This window comes from Hippoglossus stenolepis, chromosome 17, assembly GCF_022539355.2.
Source record: "Hippoglossus stenolepis isolate QCI-W04-F060 chromosome 17, HSTE1.2, whole genome shotgun sequence".
Lineage (NCBI taxonomy): Eukaryota > Metazoa > Chordata > Actinopteri > Pleuronectiformes > Pleuronectidae > Hippoglossus > Hippoglossus stenolepis.
Genome location: NC_061499.1, coordinates 12,333,479 through 12,359,877, shown reverse-complemented (window position 1 = coordinate 12,359,877; position 26,399 = coordinate 12,333,479). Strand labels below are relative to the sequence as shown.

Sequence of the window (26,399 nt, the reverse complement as noted above, 5' to 3'; positions counted from 1 at the left end):
ATGATGATGGGTCCAGTCCATCAACTTGTCCCGTGATGTGGTGAGTTGCGTCCGGGCCAGGAAGGAAGGAAGGAGGGGGGGAGCGTGTGTCCTCACTCAGCCTCCCTCCCTCCCCGTTAGTTAGTTAGTTAGTTACAGTGACTCCAGGGCGAGTTACTCACCGCCTCCTCCTGTCTTCACACGGGGAACATGGCTGTGTTGAAGATACAAGAGCAGGTAACCTGGTCTTTCTATCTAACCAGCTAACACTCACCGTCAGGTTAACTTCTCTGCTGTCACACGACTGACGCTAGTTCGCTAGTTTACACGTAACTAGTCAACACCCTGTCGCGTTGTTCGTTCGCGTCAGTGATAGCAGAACTTTGCTGACATAAAAACAAAGTGTATTTGGGGGTTTGGCTGGTAACTTGGTAAGAATAAAAAAGGTTTCCAGTGGCTAAGCTAATGTTTGCTATCTGACATGTTAGCTAATAAGCTAGCGGTAACCCACTCCCCCCCACGGTAAACAGAAAACCACTTAACGTGAAAACCGTCCCGTCCGCCGCTGCCTTACGTTTACGCTGTTGGGTTAAAGCGGCCATTTGGTGTCAGGGCAGCGGCGACTGTGTGTTGCTCGTTGCTTTTGCTGTTTTACTCATGTGTGTGTGGTTGTTAGTTTCTGTTCCTGGTGGTGATGGACTGCTGAGCACAGCTGGATGGTAGCTAGCAGGGAGGCTAGCTCCTTCGCCTGTGTAGTTGGGGAACTTGAGCTCTTGTAACACAAGTATGGTGCCACTCCTTTCTTAGGTTATTTACGTAAAGTTAGGGAATCCTATCGTTTGCCACTGGATTTGCATGTTTTCCGTTTTTAGCAGTCAGAAGACCGGCGGGGGTCTTCTCCGGGGTCTGCTGTGTCAGCTGTCTATCCCAGACCCCTGCACGGTCTGGCCGGGGCAGCTGTGCACGGTCACCTGTTGCAGGAGATAAGAAAAGGCTGTCGGACTGAAACAGCAGCTGGTGCTGGCTGTCCAGACACTGTCCACATTAAAGAATCAGAGCAGCTCCTGTGAACACTGCTCTGAGGGAAAGGCAGATACTCAGGCAACTGAAGTAAACATTAGACTCATCAGTGAAAACGGTAGCTTAAAGGTCCAGTGTGTAAGGTGAAAGGGATCTATTGGCAGAAATTGAATACAAAGTAATCCCAGTGATGTTTTCGCTACTGTGTTTAATCTAAATTGTACGAATTGTTGTTTTCTCTACCCTAGAATGGGCCCTTTATGTTTAAATACTTTCTCTTAACATCTGGAGCGGATCCTCTCTACGGAGGCCGCCATGTTTTTTACAGTAGCCCAAACTTGACAAACTAAACACCTTTTTGAGTTTTTATGAAAACTGAAGGCTACCACTGGTTCTCTCTCATGTTTGGAAGGGGAGGGTGAGGTGAGGGGTGTTCACCTGCAACATCACCACTAAATTCTACACACTGAACCTTTTAAGAAACATGTTTGCTTCATACTGAGTTGAGTTTGTGTGTTTTCAGAGGAGGGAATCGCAGGGTAAGTCACTATACAATTTAATAGGCAAAACATGGCCCACGATAATATCACAGCGATTCTGCGATAAACAAGATATTGTAAGACAATCATATGATGAAGCATTCTGATATCAGTCTAACGGAAGATTAAAAATGTCCCAAAAGAGGTAAAGTGCAGTATATCAATAATCATGTAATAAGTCAATAATCTTCATTAATTTGATTTCGGACCCCGTTCGAGAGAGAATAAAGGGACACTGACTGTGGTATTTACTACCTATCTCCTCACGTGATGTGCCTGTACCACCCACCAACACACACAACCACTTTGAAAAAAAAATACTGTGTTGGGTGAAGATGGTTGGCCAATGAGAAGCCGGGACACTCTTTGTCAAGAAAACCTATGAACCTACCAATGAACATACAAATAAATTATATCATGCGACATCACTGGGTGAACGTGGTGGTTCCTGACCCAGTGTGGAATGAAATACAGCGAGGGAGGTTTACGTGCTCGGTCCTTCATCTGTCCGGTCACATCAAAACAGTGTGGTATGCCTGTTGAATGAAATACGGCTTTCTATACCAACGTCCGGTTTTATCGCCAACTGGTAAAACACGTGTATGCGGGCTTTATGAACGTCACCGGGGAATCTGCTGTGTTGACTGACATGTTGACAGATCCTGCTGAAGACGTCGTCAAGATGCCCGCTGGTAGGAGGACTACTTTCTTTAACGCAATGATTTAAAAAAAAAAAAAATGTGTCAAACTCATGATAGATTTCTACGCAATAAAGAACTTAAAACCGTTGCGGAGATCCAACCTGCATTTCCCCGATAAGCGACTGCCCGGGTAAGCTACCTTGTTTTCATTCAGACATGTCGGTAAAAAAAAACCTGACGCGGAGTGATTACGTTATGTATTTACGTTATTTTTATATGTTTTAAAAGGCCTCGGAGATTAGATTTGACGTCGGAAATGCTGCCGTTTACCACGGAGAGATAGATCAGTTGCGTGGGGAAGAGGGTGAAACGTCCAGCGCAGATCCGAGCAAGAGAACAGTTACAGCCGAGGTCGGCTCCAACTGCCGAGACCTGCCCCTGTCGAATGAAACGTCCAGCACCGGCAGCCGAGATCAAGGCGGAAGAACCGACGAACGAGTCCGCTGAGCCGGGTAAGAAGTTATCTCGTTATTTAAAAAAAAAACTCACGGCATGGGAAGCCGATGTAAACAACCGTTAGCGCCATTTTTCTTTTTTCTTCTTCCGGCGTTAATGACGGTTGGTAACATATAGGTGCATTACCGCCACCGTCAGGAAAGGAGTGGCAGTGGTATCTTAATTTTTTATCGTTTGTTTTTAAGAATCCTGAATATCCTGCAGTATTTCTCTCGATCTTAGAATCTGTTTGTCGGGCTTCAGTGTTGATTTTAATTTCAAGGTGACCGAACCTCAGGCGTTCATTTATGACCGTTGCATTTCTCTAACCGATGTCTTTTTCAAACCGATGTCCTAGACTCCGTTACGACGGATGGATTTAAAACACATATAGTAAATTATTTTTCTTCATCCGTATTATTATTAATGTTTTTGTATTATTCTATTCAGGTCTGTCATCTTCATTTCCCTCTATATTAGACCCAAGAGACGGGCTTCCCTCACCAAAAACAGCCTCAAAGGTTAGCTCCCTTTTTGTTTTTTCCTTCTCTATGCTCCCTGCCGGTTGTTCCCGCGCAACACACACACACACACACACACACACACACACACACACACACACACACACACACACACACACACACACACACACACACACACACACACACACACACACACACACACACACACACACACACACACACACACGCCGACTCACGCACTCACACACACACACACACTCACTCACTCACCACTCACTCTCTTTTCTTTCCACACAGGGGCAAACGGACCAACGCAGAGAACTCGTGGGGGAGGAGCCATACCACAAAGTCTGCGGCAGTGAGACACTGTTCGAATCTGTGATAATCTTTCCAAACTGATGTTACTCCTCTGTGAAAAGAATTTGTAAAGTATGGTGTGACGTGGTGTAACATGGAGTACGATGTCATTCCCGATGAGATGTTATCCGCTGCAGATGAATAAAATGTTCAATCTTACAAAGAGGCAGATAATCTTTTTTGAATTAACCAACTGGCTCTTACATCGATTCTACCCCTTTTTTTCTCCCGACTTACCTCAAAATCATCTCGAGACACATTTCCCCTCTATTTCACCCGCTTCACCTCAGATTAATGTCGAGGCGGACCCTGTCTCTTCCCTCCCGGCTCACCTCAAAATAATGTCAAAGAACCCGTCATGATATCGCACGCCCGCTTTAATCATCAAGAAATTAGAGTGATGTTGAATCTCCCTCATCCCAGCAGCACGCCCGATTACGCGGCCTATTTTTCACACGTGGGGGGTACTGCCAATCAGTTGATGGTAGCGGCCCTCTCGGGGTAAGACGCAACTTTTTCCACGATCCCAATTACGATCTGAAATTCATCGACTCGCTGTCATTTCTTACCATGCGTCTAATGCCTAATGCTTTAGGATTCGACTATCGAAGCAAGGGTTTTTTCCCTCCTGGTATAAGCTCAGAGGAGCATTTAAAGTATGTAGGACCCTACCCGCCAGTGCAAGACTACGGTATCGAGCATATGACTCTGAACGAGCAGAAAGATTTTGAGCGTTGGTATGGAGAGGTGAGGCGGGGGACCTTTAACTTTGAAAGGCTGTATCCGATTCAGGAATCAGTTTCTCGAGGACACGGACGTGGACCCGTTCGAATGCGTCACCATAGCCTCGGCCCGCATGAAGGTGTTTCTCACCAACTTCCTCCCTCCTAAAAAACCCTTGTGATACCTTCGCCCGACGACTACAGACGTCAACACAAACGTTACTCCAACATCTCCATCCAGTGGTTAGAGTGGGTTTCGCACAATCGATGCATTTTCATAGAGCATGCGTTAAAAAGAGGGGAGAGAAAGATCGGGCCCTATCACGTAGACGGGAGGTGTCAAAACTGCTTGGGAGATTCTGGGCTGTTTCTTTCAAGGTTGTCCTACCTGTTTTTTTTTTCCGCACAACGTCTCCCCGTGGACAGGCACCTCCTTTGAGGAGCGGTTCAGGTGAGTCCAAACCTTGACTGTGCTCACCTACCTTCCATACGACGCTTCCCAGCCCTATTCATGAGAGTTTGCTAGTTTGAGTTTTGGTAAGACATTTGGTGTTATTTATTACATTTTACACACTAAGTGATTTATCAGTAATTAACTACAATAATAATTAGGTGATAATTGAATGAAAATAATTGTTAGTTGTAGAATTGGAAGTGAATATGGCTGCAATTGTTTGTGCATTGTTTCAGAATTGGCACAAATGATTTTAATAAGAATATCTTTTTCAGTTTGTTAAAAGTTAAGTCAAAGTGGGTTCATGATTATGCCGCACTGTCACCTGTCCTGGACTGTCCAGTCTTCTGTACAGTCAACAGACATGCAACAAACGGAAGAGCGTGTGTGGTTAGATCCCCCCCCTCTATTCTTCATTGTTCTCTGTAGTGCTTGCTGAAAGAGAATTGGGCAAAAGGAAAGAAATACTCACCCAGACAGGGCAAGATTGGAGATGGGAGTGTGTCATTTTCGGCCAGGACTTCTGTTTGTCCTCTAGAGGGTGCTGTGTTGCTTAGTAGGGTACGAGAGTGTCCTTACCAGGCTATGGTCCTGCCTGAGGAGAGAGAGGGGGGGAGGCGCATTTAAAAGAACATGTATAATAGCTTACAATAGAGAGTGTGTTGTAGTTTTGTGTGGGGTAAGTAGCCCAGATCTTTTCAGTTGTGTCCAGACTGCATACATCAGCACCATGCTGGTAAAGGACAGTATCCAAAGAGCCTTTATGCACCATCCTGTTTATTTGTCTGTACAAGTGAATTGTGTACACAGAGCAAATGCTATAGGTTACCAGTGGTGGATTTACTTATATACTCAATGGGCAAGTATGCCATTGGTATATATTCTCTCCAGTCAACACTTCTTGGTCATCAGAGTTTACAAAGTGGATTAAAAATTTCAAATAAATATCCGAACAAATCCCAAAACTCAGCCAAATAATTTGACTACAATATAACACACAGCCTGCATTGTTTGGATATGGCTATGGTTAACCTGAAGGATAATTCACTTTGTGGCTGTCTGACATTTTATATCACAGTGTACTTACATCACTTCAGATCTACGCGATACTAATTACTCATCATCCTCAGTTGGCCAAATACTCAGCACATTTAATGGATAATGTGTTGTTTTGGTCAGACTGTGCATACCAAACATTCTAAGTGATGAGAGTAAAACTTTACGACCGATCACCAGCTCTTGGTCTTTAAAAGCTTTGAATGCTCTGGATGTCAGTGTCTTCATTGCTGCTGTCCCTGGCACACACACAGACCCGCACGTGCTGGCCTTTGTGTGTCTGGACTCGGATTACATTACACACGGTGCATCCTGCCGCAGGGTCAAAGCAGAGGTCAGTTTTGTAGCCTGCGTACTTTGGCTCACACATGCACGTTAAGGCTCTCTCCCATGAAGTAAGGCTCGTAGGCAGCGCTGTGCTACTGTTTGTGGGTATTTGGGATAATATTTTGCCAGCATTCTTTTGTTGTTGTGGTCAGATTGGGTTCATCTTTTGTGTTTTTGCTAGGTTCCCGTTGCTATGCGAGCCCCAGCTCTGGATTAATGAAGCAGGCATTTGATCTCTGCCTGTCTCACGAAAACACATCCAACTCATTATAGATACAAATTTCAGTTTATGTTGTCAGTTCATATGCTCATCCTTGTTTGCTCTTGGCTTTGCTTTTGGGTCCATATTACATCTATAAACCCATATTACAGTTCACCCAAAGACTAATTTCTAACAAGTGGCAACAAATCTGCTTTGTAAACATCTTTCGGCTGCGCGGTTCAGAATACCCCCGGTGCTAGCAAGTGGGATAGACAAAACTCTGGTTGTTTGTTTATGTACTTTGCATCCCAAACATAATTTATTATTTGTGCCTTTGATTCAAATCTCTAGTGGTGTCTCAATTGCTGCAGGAGCAGAAAGATTTTAGCTGTGTTTCACGTTAAGTTAATAAATGGTAAGTCCATTAGACTCAAAACTTAGGTCTGCTGAAAGACTCCATCCAAATTTTGCTCTCTTATTCGTCCTCCCTCACTCCGACTCCGTCCCTCCCTCTGAGTTAATGGGCTTGTGCGGCTTGGCAAGATTACTCTTTTTAGGATCTGTGTTGAATATGAAGGAGACTGAGTCACACACACACACACACAAGCAGAGTCATGCCCGTACAAACTGGTCTTGTTAGCTACCCTCACATTCTCTGGCAAAGCCAGTTTGTTCCAGTTTCATAATGAGGAGATGGGGACTTTTGAAGCTATGCCACAGATACACCAAAAGGGATACTAGAACACACACACACACGCATCCTGATCTGTTATCCATTTTCCATTGTTCTCTCGCATTTGGAAGGAAAGGGCATTTCTATTTTAGCACCAGCTTGACAAAGATGCAGACCACTTAAATCTTATTTAGCAAACTCTAAAAACATCACAACATTGTAGTGCATATGGTTTTGTTTCCGCCATGCTGTGGGTTACATTTTTTTTTTTTTAAGATCTTCTCAACTCGGCTGTTTAAAAAATAACCTTGTATAGAGACTCCTTGTACGACTTAAAGTTGTCACTTCATTAATTGAATGCACCGTTCCAAAGAGCTTTGTGTAGAGGATGCAGACATTCAGAAAGTGAATAATCTCTGTAAATACATCATAGCATTGGTTGTTGCAGATAGCAGCGGATTCAATAAAGAATCAATAGAACTGCACCTTTTTCTCTAATGTTCGACCACAATTCCACTTCAGTTAGAATTAGATTAGTGATCACACATAAACTCAGCTGACTCACTGTTTGACACAATCCAGAAAGGGAGCTAACTGTCCTGGTTTCTCTCATTTTAGTTTTTTCCCCTCTGCATTTTATCTCTCCCCATTTTATTTCTGTTTCTTTAAATATTGTATTTTAGAGTGATCACATTTCTCAGTCAGCTTTCTCCAATCAGTTGATGTCCAATCCTGCCGAATGCCCCTCTCTGTTTTTTTTTGTGTTGTAATGTTCTATGTACCTGCATAAAATTATAGCCCCCATCTATTTATCTCCCTCTCTCCCTCTCTCTCTCTCTCCCCCTCCCTCTCTCCCCTCCCCCTCCTCTACCTCTCCTTTTGAAAGGGCTGGCTTCAGCACTCTGCCTGAAACGAGCAATGCATACTCACACATAGATTGGACGCTACAGCCCCTGTCCCCACTCATCACAGGGTCTGTGTAAGTGTATATGTGTGTGTGTGTGTGTGTGTGTATTCCAGGCTGCAGCAGAGCAGTGAGGATATGTAGCTTCCTGTCTGCTCATTCTGCCGCATGCCGCTTGCTGCCACCATTACGCAGAGGAATTCCCTGTCGTCTCTGCAGCTGCTGCTGCTGACAGAGAGTGTGAGCGTGGGTTAGAGAGAGGAGGAGAGGAGACATGCAGCAAAGCGACACTGACCGATAGAGGACAGAACTGGATTTCACATTGGATTTTACATGAAGATGTACAGTGCTTGTTTTCGAGGAAATCGCACTGTTTGTGGGATTTCTTGCGGACCCTCGTGATCCTGAATTGTGGACATATGTAATAGGGATCAGTGTTTGTGTGTGTGTGTGTGAGAGTGTATGATTGTGTTGGTGTGTGTGAGTGTTTGTTCCTGATGCGGTCTGAGCGGGCTAGCCGTGTGTGTATTGTGGTGCTGGAGGAGGTGGAGGAGGATGAGCCCTCTTCTTCACCCCCACCTCCTCGGCCCAAATCACCTCCAGAGCACAGATCCCATCATGCCTCTCGAAGGGCTGCTGCACAGGAGGACAAGGTGAGATGGTCTCTGGTGCCTGGTGCTCTATTCATTTAATAAGAGTTAGTTGAATCTTTGTTTCAATGGAGGGTTTGTCATGTAAAGGTTTGTGTGTAAGTGACAATATCCAGTGCCACTGCACTGCTCAAGCCTGTCCTGAAGTTTAAACCTGTGTTAAACGTCCCATTGCAATAGAATACAATGCACTGCCGACACATTTCGTCAGTGCTAAATATAGCACCACTATGATCACCAATATAGCTCTGCCATATGAGATGATTGCTGGTTTGTATAGATTATCAGCAAAGCCTAGGCCTTTGTTGTCTGCAGTGTTGACTGTGTGAAGGGGAAGACTCCTTTTGAAACATGGTAATAACTCATTCTGTGAAGGCTGCTCTTTGAAGAGGACACTGAGAAGATGTGTGAGTTCTGATGACAGGGTCTGTGCTCTTAGTCCGTGTCTGCCTTCTCCGACCTTTGACATAGTTTCTGTGTTTATCAGTTTAATAGGCACGAGACAGATGCTGACATGCCAGAGCCCCACTTATTTTTAGTTGAGAGACGGATGGTGACAACAGAGAAAGCATGGGAATAACAAGCAGGTTCACATAAGAGTGAATGGCATAACTTAAATACTTACTTAACTTACTTTAATCCCCCTAACCTTGGCAGTGTTTGCTGTGGAAAAGGGTACATGCATGAAAATGTTTCATCAATGTCACAGACTCAGAATGTCACTGGAATTACTTGGTGTATGGAAAAATAAGCTATGACAAGTAGGACCTACCCTAAATCTGCATCATCATGCCAGTGTTTTTATATTTGTTTAACTTGTCAGAGCATTTTAAATAATATTGAAGCATAAAGAAAAGCACTGCTTCCAGTAAACTGTCAAAGATGAATACCCTCCCTTAGATATGATCATTAAAATAAATCATATTCACACAAACAAGGAAGCAGTTAGCAATAATTATCAGGAAATAGTCTTTTATAGGAGGCGGTTCAATCTCAGTCCTCCCCATTCTGCATGCTGAAGTGTCCTTGGGCAAGATACTGAATCCCAAAATTGCGCCTTCCTATAGAGAAAGTACTGCATATAGATGAAGCACTTTGAGTGGTCATCAAGACTAGAAAAGCACTATATAAATACAGCTCATAAATACAGACCATTGTCAGTAAGAGACAAATTGATATATATATTGTTGTTCACAGTAACTAGCAAGTAATTAGAAGACTATATATACATACACACACAATATTTACTGCGGCTACATGTTGCACCAGCACCAGCATCTTGGACCAAAGCACACATTTTGTAGGTGTGTTACAATGTTTTGTGCTCCTGAAGACAGCACATTGTGGAAAAGAAACAAAAATTGGCAGTGTTTACAGTAGTCTGACTCACTGGATGTAGACCTTGCTTTCTGCTGGAATTCATTTAGCAATTCAAAATGACACACACAATGGGTGTGTGACTTAAATCTCTGCTCAGGGTGCCATTGCTCCTCTACATTTTTAGCTCGAAAACTGTTATTGGCTCCTGTATTTTCATTTGTATCCGTTATATATAACCTTTAAGCTGAAGACGAAGTATATCGTGTTTTCCTGTTGTAGATCATAAGATTTACTTTACCTTTAACATTTTTTTTTATCTCCAAGCATAAAAACATCATGAGAAAACACAGTATCCAGAATTAATTGTGAGCTTAATATAGAGATCCTTCCCTTAGCCTTTAATTTGAATGGGCTCCTGCCCTTCTGTTGCCCACCAATTCCTCTGGAAGGTTTATGATGTCTGCTGAGCAACACTTTTTAGAAATCCCACCCAGTATCAGGCAGCGCAATGTGCTCATGTTCGTGCCAACTATAAACACACACAGATGTACGTAAATAAAACTGAGGGGAGAGCTGGTGTAAGAGATGTGCCCTGGGTGTTTTGTTTTTATGTCTCATTTATCTGCAGCTTCCTTTCTGGGAAATTTGACATCTCTTCCCAAGAACATGCACACCTTGTATAACTGGTTTAAATCGACGTAATAAATAGTTGTAGAAAGAGGAAATGCTTTGCTTTCTAAATTACCTGTAATTTCCCCCCCATTGCACCTGTCTTTTACATTGCTGTTTACATTCTTATCAAGTGACCTCGCAGAGAGCACAGCTCCAGCCCCTCACAGAAAGACTCAAACCTTTACTGAACAGTATATGTGTGTTTATGAGCTGTATGGTGCTGCTGCTACTGTCATAAACAAAATGTGGGATGTACAGCCGTTTGACCTGTGGCTCTCTCCCAGCTTGGGATTATAGTGTCTATATGTGAGACTCTACCATTTTTAAACCTCGTAACTCTCACTGATAACACAGTTGTCAACATGGACAATTGCTGCCTTGCAAATCGAAGGATGTAGAAGTGTGCATCAGCGTTTCTTTCTTTCCCCCCCATCTCTGTAGCCGTCGTTGTTAAGAGCTATCTTCAACGTGGACCCAGAGGAAGTTCGCTCCCTCATATTCAAGAAAGAGGATGTCAACATTCAGGTAAGTGGCACTCTTCTTACTGTTCACCCAGATTTTCTCTGAATGTATATGTTTCTGCATTGATAGTAACCCTGTGTATTCCCGTTTCATACACACACTCACACACAATGACGTATAAACATAACAAGGAGAGCAGCAATCAGTCAGCAGGCTACAATTGATCTGGGTAGCTATTGATCGATTGAGTAAGAGTGCCTTCTGGCAGCTTCTTACCTTTCCCATTTTATATAGCTGTCAACCAGGGCAGGACACACGAACGGCTCATAACACTCTACCCTCTCTAATGGATTTAAGGACATAACCTTTACCTGATCTACCTCTCCTACGTTTCTCCCATCACTTTCCTTCTCTGCCCCTCGTCTCTCTGTACACGTTTCCTCAGTTTACGTCCCATTGTTTTCTATCCTTTGTTTTTCTTTCTGTGGTTCCGTACTGCTGGGGTCAGCATCGCTGGCCCAGACCTGCTGCGATCACGTGACATTTGTTTATAGCCCCACTCTGCTGATTGCTCGCTACTTCACTGCAGGAGACAGAGGTGGGGGGTGCAGTGGAAGTGATGAAGAGAAGGGAAGAATACAAGCGACCAGATGATGAACATTATTCCCCTTGTGGCCCGGGTCTCATGTTTCTTGTGTTCTGCAGTAGTGTGAAGGCTATGGATTTTGTCAGGGGCATGTGATGTAATGCTCTCATCCATTAATTATGTGTTTGTCCGTCGGTTTCAAGACCATGTTTGTATGAAAAAGTGAAATGTTGCTGTTGTTTATTAATGTTTTCTTTGGTGTTGGGATCTCCTGTCAGGACAATGAGAAGCGGACGCCTCTGCACGCCGCATCCTACCTCGGAGACGCTGAGATCATTGAGCTGCTCATCCTGTCAGGTGAACACAACAGATCAGCTCTGCTAGTTACTAATTTCCCTTCCTTCTAATATCTATCCACCTTGAGTAACAATTCTTCTTAAAAGTACACTCACCCATTTTTTACATAAAATGTTAACATGAAGCAAATCTTTTCTCCATCGTTAAGTCTTTTCTGTTCAAATTCATATGGTAAAACATGAACTCAGATCGTTATGTCTGGGAAAGGCTCTTATTGGCTGAAATCGTCGGCTAACTAATGAATTGGTCGGCTCCGCCCTTGATTCTTTTAATTAACAATTTTTTTTAGCCTCAGGTTTGAAGTGAACAGAAGGCAACGTCACTGAAACATGTTTGTATGTGTGACCAAGCCTTCCTTTTACTTGGTTACCTATCAGTTTACATTATCCTCTTTCCTTCCGGGCTTTACTTAAATTCTTCAAAACCACTGTCTGTTCCTCATCTCCTTCGTCCTCACATGTCCTTCCCTCGGTAGTCTCCATGTCCTTGCGTCTGCTGGCTGCTCTCTTTTTAACCCTTGGTCACATGTGCGTGCGTGCGGTCGTGCGTGCCTGTGTTCAGTGTTTCTCAATAATTTGAAGAGCTAGCAACAGGTGCAGCTTCAGGGCTATTTTAACCCCTTAAGCTGTGCCAAAGAGGATCATGGGAGTTTTATATCTTCCAGGCACTATTGGCTCATGAAACCCTCGTCCCATTGGTCATGTTGTGATCATCTTTTTAGACTAGTTTGTTGTTTTGATTCTTCACACTCTCATTTAGGAATCAATGATAAGACAGTTTTTCAACATTGCTGGATGTGCCACTATTGACATTTTCTTTGATATCCCCCCTGTCTCTCTCTCTCTCTCTCTCCCTCTCTGTTTCTCTTTCTCTCTCATGCACCCACACACTCTCTCTCTCTCATCCAAGGAGCCCGAGTCAACGCCAAAGATAACAAGTGGTTGACTCCTCTTCACAGAGCTGTCGCCTCTTGTAGTGAGGTAACACATTAAACACACACACACACACACACACACACACACACACACACACACACACACACACACACACACACACACACACACACACAGACTAATCTGTATTCTGGTAACTCTTCAATCCTGTAACACGTTTTTTTTGAGAGTCTGACGATAATTTTGTTCAGCTTTCCACACCTCAGACAAATGCCTTCGTCTCGCGCTTGAATTCTTCTAAATGTACTACATCTAATGTTCGCACTGCTTGCACACACACCAAGAGAAAATGATTGTGGCTGTGATAGATTTCACAGATTTATACAATCCGGCCATAAAGCAGCAAACTGACAAATCCAATGTGTCTTTACCTATTCTGGTCATAGGCAGTGTGCCTATACTAACACAGCCCCTTAATTCCTTTTCTTCTCAGTGCTATTGTCGTCATGAAAACCCCCTAAGAATAGCTTGGACTTTTATAACCTCCCACACACACACCCACGCGCACACACTGGCCTGCACTTTGCTAGAACAGTGAGGCATATTAGAAAATAAACCCTCTGTCTGCACACTCTGTCTGACCCATTCTCCCTCATCATCCAGGATGCAGTGACCGTGTTGCTGAAGCACAGTGCGGACGTCAACGCTCGGGACAAGAACTGGCAGACGCCACTCCACGTAGCCGCTAGCAACAAGGCAGTGCGCTGTGCCGAGGCTTTGGTCCCTCTGCTAAGCAATGTGAACGTGTCAGACCGGGCGGGACGTACTGCCCTGCATCACGCTGCCTTCAGTGGACATGTAGAGGTTTGTTTCTTTTTCTTATACACACACGCGCAGTAAAACATACATCGGTGCCTATTTTATTTGCTTCTGTGTTTTAGATGGTGAAGCTTCTGCTGTCAAGAGGAGCCAACATTAATGCTTTTGACAAGAAGGACAGGAGAGCCATCCACTGGGCAGCCTACATGGGTAAGACTGCACTAATGCTGTATATATAGGGTGGAATGCACTGCATCGTCTCAACTTGACTCATCTTATTCTCTCTCCCATGTTTCAGGTCACCTGGAGGTGGTGAAGTTATTGGTGGCCAGCGGCGCTGAGGTTGACTGTAAGGACAAGAAGGCCTACACACCTCTGCACGCAGCTGCCTCCAGTGGCATGAGCAGCACAGTGCACTACCTGCTGAGCCTGGGAGTCCATGTCAGTAGACATGCACTAGCAATCTATGTAAAATAACTGCACTGACCCATTCAAGTTTTAATTGTTAACATACAAGATATTTTAATGTTATTATTTTAGTAGTGACATAATATTGTAAGTTAATAAATTGAAAGAATCCAGTTACTGAAAAACATAAACACAGATTTTCTTTTTGTGCAGGTAAATGAGGTGAATGCCTATGGCAACACGCCACTCCATTTGGCCTGTTACAATGGACAGGATGTGGTGGTCAGCGAGCTCATCGAGACAGGGGCCAATGTCAACCAGGTGTGTGCATGTCTCACTGTAAGAGAGAGGACGTCTGTCGTCACCGTGTTTGTGTTAAATTGTGTTATTTTGTATTTTCCTTCAGGTGAACGAGAGGGGCTTCTCTGCTCTCCACTTCGCCTCGTCCTCACGTCAGGGGGCGCTGTGCCAGGAGATGCTGTTAGCCCACGGAGCTCACATCAACATGCGGGTGTGTCCATGTGCAGATACACATTTGCACAAACACTGAAACACACAAATTTAGCTGTGAAACTTAGCATTTGCCTTATATGGATACAGCTGGAGAAAAGAACACATTTCAGCATAATGTTAAAGAGACAGTGGCCTCAGCTCTAACCAGTGTCTGAGCATCTCACAGCAAGTTGAAACGATAGTGTTGTTAAAAGTTTGGTAGCAGTGATGGAAACTGATATTAGGTCCCCACAGCCTCAAGATGCAAGGCCATATGGAAGACGGAGGGGGGCGGGGGGGGTCGTGGCTCCCCAAGGCTGCAAGCTGCTCAGGGAAAATGTTTTTGTGCGGTTGACGAGGGGTTTGAAATTGTTTCTGTTCGTTCAAAGCTTTTTTTAGTGTTGAGTCAGCAGCCCACACTGACGCTTTACTGCAACACTGATATCTAGGCTTTATTCAGAAAATCATAAACATCTTCTATATCCCTCAATCTGTCCAGAGTAAGGATGGAAAGACTCCTCTCCACATGGCAGCTACACATGGAAGGTTCTCCTGTTCTCAGGCCCTCATTCAAAATGGTGAGAGCCCCGACAGTGTCTGTTTCATGCCTGAATTCAAATTGGTTTGCATGTCTATAAATGTAGTGCATCTTTTTATTCATTGTCGTTGCTGATTTACTTGTGTTGTTTTAACGGAGATACACACATACCTTTTTATTTATGTGTATGCAGGAGCTGAGATTGATCACGAGGACAAAAGCAGGAACACTGCCCTTCACATTGCTGCCCGCTACGGCCATGAGCTCATCATCACCGCTCTCGTCAAACACGGAGCCAGCACAGCCAAGTTAGTGACATTGACAATTGACCATCTGTCTATCCGCCCAACTGAATTTAATCTAAGCTCTTGTAATAAGCCCAAATAGAGATGGTTAGACATTCTTTCAACCTCTCTGTGTTTCTTGCTGTCACTAAAAATTCCCCTTCACCCCCACAACTTATCCTCCATGTCTTGTAATGACTTGTCTTCTGTGCCTTCTACCTTTTCAGTAGAGGCATTCATGGGATGTTCCCTCTACACCTGGCAGCTCTTAGTGGCTTCTCAGATTGCTGCAGGAAGTTGCTGTCCTCAGGTGCATTGATGCTGACACCAGCCCTGTCACTGCAATCACCTCGTTGACACCAAAATTAATACAGATTGCATATTTGTGCAGGGTTTGACATAGACACCCCTGATGACTTTGGCAGGACCTGTCTTCATGCTGCTGCAGCTGGAGGGTGAGGCACCATACTTTCTCACTGCCATACTATTGTTTACCATCTTTTTTTACGTGTGCTTTTTGTTCCTTATTTACCAGCCGTGACAAACAGAAAGCTCATACTCTCATTGTGTTTGTGCACTTGATTATGATAGATTGATATGTGAACGAAACATCACTGTTAAAGATGTTTCTTCATCCAGGAACCTGGAGTGTGTGAACCTGCTGTTAAACATCGGAGCTGACTTTAACCGGAGAGACAACTTTGGAAGGTGAGACCAGCATTAATTCAGGCTTCAGAAGTTGTGGTAAACGTTTGAGAAAACTAGAGCGAGTTGAGAGAGAATATGAAGTCCTTACTGGTGTTTCTCTTACCATCCTAGGACTCCATTACACTATGCATCAGCCAACTGCAACTACCAGTGTGTGTTCGCCTTGGTGGGCTCCGGGGCAAGCATCAATGAGCTGGACCAGAGAGGCTGTTGCCCCCTGCACTACGCTGCTGCTGCTGACACTGATGGAAAGTAAGCTCTTCTCTGTGTTTCACTGATTTATAGTTCAGCATCAAAGAGTCCTCAGTGTCAGATGAAGGCTTTTGTTTAAAAAAAACAAAAAAAAAAGATTCTCTTCTCTTTTGTCTTGGTCAGGTGTGTGGAGTACCTGTTGAGGAATGATGCCGATCCAGCAGTGAGAGACACACAGGGTTTCAGCGCTGTGCATTATTCCTCAGCGTACGGTCGCACACTCTGTCTGGAACTGGTGCGTACAGCTACCATTCTGAGTGAAACTTTACTGGAACTGAACAGAAAACCCCTGGGAGGCACATTTTTCCCATTATCCTAAACAGTCTCTGTCTGTGTCTTTCAGATGGCAAGTGAGACGCCTCTTGATGTGGTAAGAAAGACATTTGAATCATCCACCACCATTACACAATGAGCCCTTACAATGATTATTTGAGTAGCTCCCTCTGTTGGACAAATGGAGCAACTGATAAACCTCCTCTGTCTTGTTATTGGTTGATAATGTTTGACAGCTCAAGGTCGTATGCATCTTTCTTTTTTTTAACTTCTCCTGCCGCACATCTACAAAGTCTGCTGTGCAGCAGCATCATTTTGTCTCTCAGTATATTTATACCACATGGAGTTGAGTGACCATGGTTTAATATGTGTACAAAGCTGCACCTTAAATGATAATATGTGAAGCATCTCTCATCTCTTTCAGTTAATGGAGACGTCAGGAACAGAGATTCTAAGTGACTTGGAGAGCCAGGCCCCTGTCAGTCCACTGCATCTGGCGGTCAGTTTGTCTCTCTCTCTCTCCCAGATTTCAATCTGCCTGGTTAACTATCTGATACCTTTTTTAAACAAAGTGTGTGTGTGTGGCGGTGCTTGTCTTTCATTCATCCAGGCTTACCATGGACACTGTGGAGCACTAGAGGTCCTCCTGTCCTCCCTGCTGGACGTGGACGTTCGCAGCCCAGAGGGACGCACCCCCCTCAGCCTGGCCTGCTCCAGTGGTCATCAGGAGTGTGTCTCCCTGCTGCTGCATCACGGAGCCTCGCCCATGACCCATGACTACACACACAAAAAGACAGCCATACATGCTGCAGGTATACAAACAAACAAACATGTATACACACACACACAGATACACACACATTGGGTAGAATAAATCTGTTTGTTTGCAGCACATCCACATCACATGAATGAAAAATGTAAAACATGTTGCTGTAGAGCCATAAGTTTCACCCCAGAATGTTTGTGTGTGTCTGCTGTAGCTATGAATGGCCACCCCGAGTGCCTGCGCCTGCTCATGAGCAACAATGACCAACGCATTAATGTGGACTTACGAGACACCAACGGACAGTGAGTGTGTATGTGTGTACATAGACAAAATGGCTTTGACTTGAGGCTTTCAATGCTTTAATTATGCCATTATTTTGGTAATTAACCTAACTAGTAATAATAAACAACTGTTTGATTTCCTATTTACAGAACTCCTCTGATGTTGGCTGTGCTGAATGGACACACAGAGTGTGTGTACTCTCTGCTTAGTCAAGGAGCCAGTGTAGAGAATCAGGACCGCTGGGGGAGGACGGCACTACACAGAGGGGTGAGACAGTCACACAGACACACTAATGTTACATCATTTTAAAAATGTTTTTTATTATAATATATAGTTATTTATAATTCCTTATGTTTTCCACTTTTTTAATGTCACACAGGCAGTGACGGGTCAGGAGGAGTGTGTGGAGGCTCTCCTCCAGCGGGGGGCCAGTGTTTGTGTGAAGGACATCCGGGGCCGTTCACCTCTTCACCTGGCGTCCGCTTGCGGCCGTGTTGGTGCCCTGGGTGCTCTGCTGCAGGCCACCACCACCCCACACACTGACACACACCTCACTGACAACCAGGGCTACACACCACTGCACTGGGCCTGTTATAACGGTACTAGAATACTTGAGACATCTGTTCACATCTTAGTTCTGTAGGAGGCCGCAGTATTTACATCTGTTTCACCCCCACAACCTCTGTCAACTCTTTGTCTCACCAGGATATGATGCGTGTGTGGAGGTGTTGTTGGACCAGGAGGTGTTCAGGAGGATTAAGAGCAACTCATTCAGTCCACTACACTGTGCTGTGTAAGACAACATCTGCACCCTTTTATTTAAATGTAGATGAACACTGGTGTGAGTGTGTAACGGTGTTTGATGTGTGTTTCAGGATGAGCGACAACGACGGAGTGGCTGAGATGTTAATCGACTGCCTGGGCGCAGCTATCGTCAACACCACTGACTCTAAGGGCAGGTAAGAGATTTGAATGATGTCATGTTTCTATAAACAGGGTGAACACAAGCTCTGTTGCTTTAATGTGACCTCTGTGTGTGTGTGTGTGTGTGTGTTGATGCAGGACCCCTCTTCACGCTGCAGCTTTTTCCGACCACGTGGAGTGCGTTTCTCTTCTTCTGAGCCACGGTGCTCAGGCCAACGTAGTCGACACAAACACGTGCACCACACCGCTTATGATGGCAGCTCTGAATGGACAGACCAATGCTGTGGGTCAGTACATACCTACTCACTAACACATAGACATTTGGTTTGCCTTTCGATTTCAAAATCTCTGACGTGAGACCATCTCCATCCATGTGCTACAGAAGTGTTGGTGAGCAGCGCTAAAGCAGACATGGCTCTACAGGATACAAACCGAAACACAGCATTACATCTGGCCTGCAGCAAGGTAACAACCATTCATGGAGACAGAAAATGTTTTTTTATCCAATGGTGTAATTATGGATATTACCATGTCATCAAATACATATCAGAATAACTGAAAGTGGTTATAATTTGACAGTTGTACTTTCGTTTATTGCAAGACATGATAATACTTTTCATTTTTCATTCCTCATAACTGTCTGTTCCTCTCAGGGCCATGAGACGAGTGCCTTGTTGATTATGGAGAAAATCTGTGACAGGAACCTCATCAACTGCACCAATGCTGCTCTCCAGACGTATGTATACTCCCAGAATGCAGCAGGTTAACTCACTAAAAACCTGGTCATACCTGGATTTCAAATGTGTCTCGAGCGATCTGATCATAAGCGGACAATGAGTGCGTTCACACCTGATGTTCAAATGTGTTTCCACGTGTCTACAGTGACCAATCACAAATAGTTCACACAATATGTCTCCGTCTGTGCCCCTGCAGGCCGCTGCATGTAGCAGCCAGGAAGGGTTTGACGGTGGTGGTCCAGGAGCTGCTGGGGAAAGGAGCCAGTGTGTTGGCGGTGGACGAGAACGGTCAGCTTTCCTGTCACTGTTTCAACACACATTCACAGTTCACATTTCTGGAGTGAAACTCAAACTTCCTTCCTCCTCTCATTCGTAGGTTACACTCCAGCTTTGGCCTGCGCTCCCAACCGTGATGTAGCCGACTGCCTGGCCCTCATCCTCAACTCCATGATGCCCACCTCCCCCATTGTCACCATAGCAGCTTTACCTGCACTTTCTCTCGCTCAAACGGTCGTCAACCACCACCCCACCTCCAAAGGCGTGGCCTTCGATGCCCTGCCCCCTCTGAGGCCCGACCACGCCTCCTACTGCAGGCCAGAGCGCCCGCTGTCCACTGTATCTGCAGACGAGGAAATGAATGACTCAGATTCAGAGACATACTGAGGACTATTGGACAGAGCCCCACAGTTCTGACAGGCCAAGCAGCCACTCAGGAGCCTTAATAGTTCACTGAAAAGGGACAGAGAGGGAAATAAAAGCAGATTGTTTTTTAGGTAAACCTCTTCAATAATAATAATAATTTCTGTGTATCAGATGTTTGTTTTCATCAAGGTGGGAATAATGTACTAAAATATAGAATAAGGTATAAACACAATGCATTTCTCTCAGACAGGATCAATGCATGGTCAGTAACATGGCCAGTGTCTTTTTAAAATTTAAAGCAATGTCATTTTTCTTTTTAAATGCTGATACTTCCTCGAATGGTTTTAAGCCTCGTCAGTTTTTCCTTGTACAATCACCAGACGAGCGAGGACACGTTTCTGGCACCATTGTCTAAAGAAAAAAAACAAACGGACAATCTTATGGGACCAGGAGATCAATGAACTGTTTTCTCTCGTGTGCTTCTGAGTTTTAATTCTTCTCTGAGCTGTTGCGGCAGCTGGCGAAGACTCTTCCTTCCGCACGTTGCTGCGTCACTGATGTCGAACCACTTTTTGATTCCGGGGAGAGGAAGTCGCTATTGAATCCTATGAAAAACATGAATTTAATCCTCAAGGAGGTGATTCTGACAGCAGGTGGATGTAAGACCCGTTCACTGTATGATTGGTTCAGGATTGATGGTGCAAATGAGCGACCCGAGGAACTTTTAACCTGCTATGCTGTAAACTACTTAATGTCTGTGTACTGTACTGGAGAAAGTGGCTGACACTGTGCATAATGTGTGTGTATAAGAGATTGTGTGTGTGTGTGTGTGTGTGTGTGTGTGAGAGAGAGAGAGACAGAAATGAATAAAAACTGCCAAGAAACTTTCAGGCAGAGGATGAACACTACCTGGTGCAATGTTTATAAAGATGAAGTAACAAAGGAATAAAGATATTTGTTTTTGATTTATTGCAGTTTGTCCCAAAGTATAGCAGCTGACTTGTCAGTACTAGTGTTGATGACAACTTCAAAATTCTATTTTTAAGTGAATTCCATCTCCTCCACTTCCACCAAGGAGGTTGTTTTCACCCTTGTTCATTGGTTTGTTTGTAAACAAGATTACGTTTAAAAACTACTGAACATATAATCACAACATTTTGCGGAAGAATTTGACACGAGTTGGGGAATAACCCATAAAGGTTTGGTATGGATCTGGATCAGGGGTCAGATGCAGAAATGTTTTCTATCAGGTTCTTTAACATTTTGAGATAAGGCGCTTTTGTTTTAAAGTCATAGATCTTGGTGAAAAGAATCAAACATTTATTTGGGTTTGTGAAATTTGGTGCCGCTTGGTTGAATTGAAGGGTATGCACTCTACTGGGTCCCGTTCTGGTTTAAAAAATGTATCCTAAAATTGCTGAAAATTGCTCAAGCTGACACCCTCAAGTGTCTTGATCTCTTCAACCATCAGTCTAAAACTAAAATATATTCACTTTACAATCATGTCCAACAGGGATAAAAAAACATAAAATTCTCACATTGGAGAAGCAAAGATCATCTTTGGCATTTTTGCCTTGAAATCACTAACAATCATTCCAGTGGGTTAATTTTCTGTTCACCAACGAATCCCTGCAGCTGTAGTTCATTTGTTGTCCAGGTGGTACATTCGTCCGTACAGACAGGCCGTGACGAGGCCTCCCGTCATGTTTGAATGCTTCATGGTCACTCTGCCATCTGCCGTCTTCTCCAGGTGCCCCGGCTGCTCCAGAACGTAACGACTCGCCAATATTGATGGATACACATGTCTGGTCCCAAACTCCCCCTCCAACAGGAAGTCCATTTTTGTCTCTGCCTCTTCCACTTGCTGTCCGCAGGAGCTGGACTCCAACCCTGCACAGCGCACCAACGCACACACCTGTAGACAGAAGGGAGACAAATGTGACAAGTGTCTCCTAAACCAGATTTGAATTCTTCTCACTCATACCTGCAGGGCCCAGCGTCCATTCACAGTGTGTGTGCCAGCAAATGCCCCCAATGCATAGAGCTCTTTAGTGCCGCCCTGTTGTTGTGACTGCCTGTACTGCAGGTGACAGCAGACATCGCCGTAACACACGTCAAGTTTGCCCTCTGTCTTATTCAGGAGGACGAATGTAAACGGATCGCACAACATGAAGGGAGAGACAGCAGAGGGGTTTTCAGGATGAGAAGAATCAAAACAGCTTTCTTGGTATCCTGAGACTGTATCTGCAGATGATGTGGACTCTTTCCTGACTGCACCCTCCTCTTGCGTCACACTGTGCCCTGCACCCAGTGGGTCCAACACCGGCACCCTGGCCACCAGCAGCCTGCCCTCCTCTGCATCTCCTCTCTGTGCGTGGTGGTAGGTGGCAGAAAAAGGCGTGTAGATACCGCTTCCTGTCATAATTAGACGGTCGTTGCGGATGTTGGACGCCAGCAGGGTGACGTTGGCACCCAGGCTGAATGCCTGCTGGAACTGGATCGAGTCCAGCAGGGGGAGCTGGTTCGTCCAGGCTGTGGGGAAGATAAACTGACGCACACCCTGCAAGAGAGGTTGAGACTAAGAGGAGATAAATACCAAACACAAGCAAAATGTTAGTGTGTGATTGTTCTACCCTCTCCACCAGGGTGACTGTGGGTTCCTGGAACAGGATGTCAAAGCAGGTGAGGAGGCCGAACGTCCCGGCGAAAGGTGTTTCAAAAGTTATGATCTCCGGCTGCGGTGGTGAGTCAAAGGCCTCCTCAAAGTAGAGGTTGAGTTTATGGTAGCGTGCCACCAGCTGCCCATCAGACCTGTATAAAACAAAACACTGTCAACTGTGTGTATGTACTGTGCATTCAACACATTGATGCAAACAGAATTTATATCTAAGTGGTGGCAGAGGGCGCTGTTGCTCAGTAAGAGTGACATAGTGTTGCTTTAAAGGGGACATAGCATGCCCATTTTACCACAAGTTGATATGGTTCCTTGGGGTCTTAATGAAACAGCTCCTTTTTACCCTGTATAAAACAGCCCTCCACAGAGTGACCTGTTTTGAGTGCCTGTTCCTTTAAATGCGAATGAGCCAGCTCCCCCCTCCCCTCTCCCCCCATGATTTTAAATGATATAAATTACATATTTTATATGATATAAATTATCAAATATGCATCCCATACTTTGTATTCCCCTTCTGTTGTCCTGGAGTTTTAATTTTCCCAATCACATAATTAAATGTCCCCCTCTGCCCATCCACTACAAGCACACAAGCAGCCAGACAGAGAGAGAAAGAGAGGGGTGGGGTGGGGGGGGCTATGAAGACCATCATTTACCCCCGAACCCCGACATTCAATGGGTACAACAACAAGCGGAGAAAGCAGAATCGCGGGCTGACCTTATATGTACAGTCTATGGGGCTGACCAGCGCGGAGAAATGCACGTCCAGTGTGAACAGCCAGGCGGCTGCGCGCTTGAGAACGGCGCTGCGCTGCCTCCGCGTCCGTGTTAACCCGCGTAACTACTGTAACCCGGCGTAACTACTGTAACCCGGCTGAACTACTGTAACCCGGCGTACAGTAGCGCTGAACACTGCGGAAGTCTTCCACACTGCTGGCTGTGTGGCGCTGACACAAACTCCAGCTCACGCACGGGAGAGCGAGCGGTCGCGCCCGAGCAGCTGCTGCAGCCTCCCAGTCCCAACGATCCAGACAAATGCCACATGTGAGTGAATCGCAGGCTGACCAGCGGAGAAATGCTCGTCCCGTGTGAACAGCCAGGCGGCTGCGCGCTTGGGAACGGCGCTGCGCTGCCTCACAGCCTCGCAGCATCCGGTGTAAACACGGCGTGACGGGGGGGTGGGGGGTGGGCCAAGACCATGTAGGGAGACTTCCAGTTCCTTGTTACGACACAAAACCCAGGAAGCTCAATCGAGTCGCTCAAGCATGACGTTTCTGACTTAGAGGAACTATAACAAAACGCGCGAGTGTTTTTTTCCCAGAGTTTTTGGGTTGGTAGACATGCCAGATACCCACATTAACCTGTAGAAGCACTAACAAAGTGGAATTTGCATGCTATGTCCCCTTTAAGGTAAAACTGCACCTGAAAACCACATTGGTGTTGAACTGCCATTGACCATCAGACGGACAGGGGGAGGAAGGGCTGGTCGTCAGGGGGCAAGGTTGCAGGTCAGCCATGTTGGCCACCAGGTAGAGGCTGTATCGACGTGCCATACAGCTCAGCCTCTGGAGAATCTACGAAACAGCAGCGCAGAGGTGAGGCGTGAAGGCTTGGGGAAGACCTCATCACAGCAGTTAAAAATGTAAAAATGCCTGCTTAATTATTAAAGTTAAGATTCTGCACCTCAGTGTTGTTGTGTCTGCCCGGCTCTGTGCAGGGATTCCAGTTCTCCTGCTGGGGGTCAGGAATGGTTTCCAGGTAACCAGAGATGGACGATCGATTTAAGTTGAAACCCTGAAGGCCGTCCTCTGGAAACACCAGGATCTGGGCCCCCTGACCAGAGGAGGATGAGACCATTGTGATATTTATTGTGCGTCCATGCCAGTGACGGCCTGTGACGCTACATGTTTTCAGGTTGTCCGTCTGTCTGTTTGTGAACATCTTATCTCATGAAGTAAAATTGTTTATTTGGACTCAGATGAACTTATAAAAATGGCCAAAGGTCAAGGTAACAGTGACATCATTGTGTGGTAACTGTGAGTGTGTGTGTGGTTACTTTGTGCGTGTTTGTGGTGTGTATGTGGTTACTATGTGTGTGTGTGTGGTGTGTATGTGGTTACTATGTGTGTGTGTGGTGTGTATGTGGTTACTATGTGTGGTGTGTATGTGGTTACTTTGAGTATGTGTGTGTGTGTACCTGCCGGGCAGCCTTCTCACTCTGCTCCTCGTAAATCTGCAGGTTCTTCTCCACATTTCGCAGAGCCTCGGGTCGGGACAGTGGAACCCGAGGCTCCGGGTTCAGGACGAAGTGATGCTCGTACACGGCGGCGACGTACGAGGATCCAGGAGCGGACTCGGTTTGACCAGCAGCCGACGTTAAAACATAAAAACCCACATAAAGTGCGACTGACAAACACATGACTGCTCCCTTAGGATGGTGAAGCAGACTGAGCAGTTACCTCACAGACAAATGTCAGGTCAATGTCCCCAGAGTCAGCTGACATGTTGTCTGGTTAACCCTTGTGTTGTCCCTGCTTCCCCCAGCTGTTGGCCCCCTCACATAGCCCACCCCATATTAGGACGCACACGTAGGGCAATAGACAAGTGAGCAGCCCTTGCAGATGTATTTGTTACACCAGCGACACACGGTGTGAGTTTTACAGTCCTTTTTCCTGGGACATATCTGACACCTCTTCCTCTCCCCGAGCGGGGCTGCTGCTAGGGCTATGGAGGAGGCCGGGCACTCAGGTCGTAGTCAGGAGCTCTTTGTGCGGCGGCGGCTTTTACAGCCTTCACAACCGTGGCGGACGCGTCCGTGCGGGGGATGCGCTCCCTTCGTGCGATGAACGGAGTCATGATAGCCTTTCCCAGCTGCTCTAGGAACACCCTCCGCTTGTTCCGCTTGCCCGGCATCCAGTCGGGGTTGATCTCTCTCCATATCACGAAGGCGTTGTAGGAAGAGACGTCGAGAATGTTGTGAAAGACGACCAGGGGCCAGCGCGCGGTCATCCTCCTGCAGCTGTACGTTCCGATCACCTTGTCTAGGTTGTCCACGCCACCTTTGTTACGGTTGTAGTCCAGGACAATGACCGGTTTCCGTCCTCGCGGTCGCTGATGTCGGCCTCAGGGTGCTGTGTGCTCAGGAGCACCACATTCCTGTTTTCTTTGGGATGTAGGACACCAGAGTGGCGGTGGGCGTGAATGCGAACACCTCTCTTCTCCATCAGCCCGGTCGGGAGCTCGGGCTTGTTTTTCCGAACCGTGCCGACCACGGTGAGCTTCCTCTCCAGGAGCTGCCGCGCGAATTCGTAGGAGGTGAAGTAATTGTCGCGCGTGACGTTACGACCGTGCAGTCCCTCCGTTACATCGAGCACTACCCGCAACCCCTGGTTCCGTTCTGGGCGTCCACCGCTCGGCTTTCCGGTGTACACTTGCATCTTCCAAGCGTAGCTTGATTTCGCATCGCAGGCCACCCATGACTTGATCCCGTATTTCGCCGGCTTGCTGGGCATGTACTGACGGAAAGGACACCGGCCTAGGGAGAAAAACAGGAGGAGATGAGAGGAGGACGAGGACTATCAGCCGCTATCTACATAACATAACTTCATAATAATATATTTTTTAAAAAGACTAAACTCTGAACGGAACCAGTTGCTCGTCCACGGTCACTTCGGGCCCCGGGTTGTAGAGGTGCGGTAGCCGCGACACCCACGCGTCCCAGACCTCTCGCACGGCCACCAATTTGTCCGTGGCTCGTCTCGCGCCGGCCGTCGAAGAGCAGCAGTCTGGAGTACGTGTGGAAGAGTTTTAGG

At 45.8% G+C, this 26,399-nt stretch overlaps 2 protein-coding genes across 4 annotated transcripts; one reads left to right on the top strand and one right to left on the bottom strand.

The window, feature by feature from the left end:
* Window positions 1-5: 5 nt before the first annotated feature.
* On the top strand, window positions 6-20,881 carry LOC118124939 (serine/threonine-protein phosphatase 6 regulatory ankyrin repeat subunit A). 3 transcript variants are annotated; one of them, XM_035183164.2, is made up of 33 exons: window positions 6-216; window positions 2,297-2,369; window positions 2,468-2,691; window positions 3,125-3,195; window positions 3,454-8,504; window positions 10,935-11,018; window positions 11,820-11,898; window positions 12,808-12,878; window positions 13,455-13,655; window positions 13,733-13,820; window positions 13,909-14,078; window positions 14,232-14,339; window positions 14,425-14,529; window positions 15,010-15,088; window positions 15,242-15,356; window positions 15,560-15,642; window positions 15,724-15,787; window positions 15,924-16,040; window positions 16,152-16,292; window positions 16,416-16,527; window positions 16,636-16,662; window positions 16,990-17,064; window positions 17,176-17,377; window positions 17,546-17,633; window positions 17,763-17,880; window positions 17,993-18,212; window positions 18,319-18,406; window positions 18,489-18,572; window positions 18,676-18,824; window positions 18,920-19,002; window positions 19,191-19,273; window positions 19,471-19,562; window positions 19,651-20,881. In XM_035183164.2, exons 5-33 carry the CDS (start codon window positions 8,349-8,351, stop codon window positions 19,935-19,937), a joined length of 3,369 nt encoding a protein of 1,122 aa, XP_035039055.1. In that variant the 5' UTR covers window positions 6-216; window positions 2,297-2,369; window positions 2,468-2,691; window positions 3,125-3,195; window positions 3,454-8,348; the 3' UTR covers window positions 19,938-20,881. The 3 variants fall into 3 exon arrangements, with proteins under 3 accessions (XP_035039055.1, XP_035039056.1, XP_035039057.1); XM_035183165.2 differs by having other exon boundaries at window positions 7-216; window positions 15,972-16,040; XM_035183166.2 differs by having other exon boundaries at window positions 8-216; window positions 13,909-14,051; window positions 15,972-16,040.
* Window positions 20,863-25,212, bottom strand: LOC118124943 (biotinidase). The gene is made up of 6 exons (XM_035183174.2): window positions 24,785-25,212; window positions 24,271-24,420; window positions 24,010-24,161; window positions 22,550-22,727; window positions 21,901-22,476; window positions 20,863-21,831 (listed from the first exon to the last, which is right to left on the bottom strand). Exons 1-6 carry the CDS (start codon window positions 25,004-25,006, stop codon window positions 21,559-21,561), a joined length of 1,551 nt encoding a protein of 516 aa, XP_035039065.2. The 5' UTR covers window positions 25,007-25,212; the 3' UTR covers window positions 20,863-21,558.
* Window positions 25,213-26,399: the final 1,187 nt, after the last annotated feature.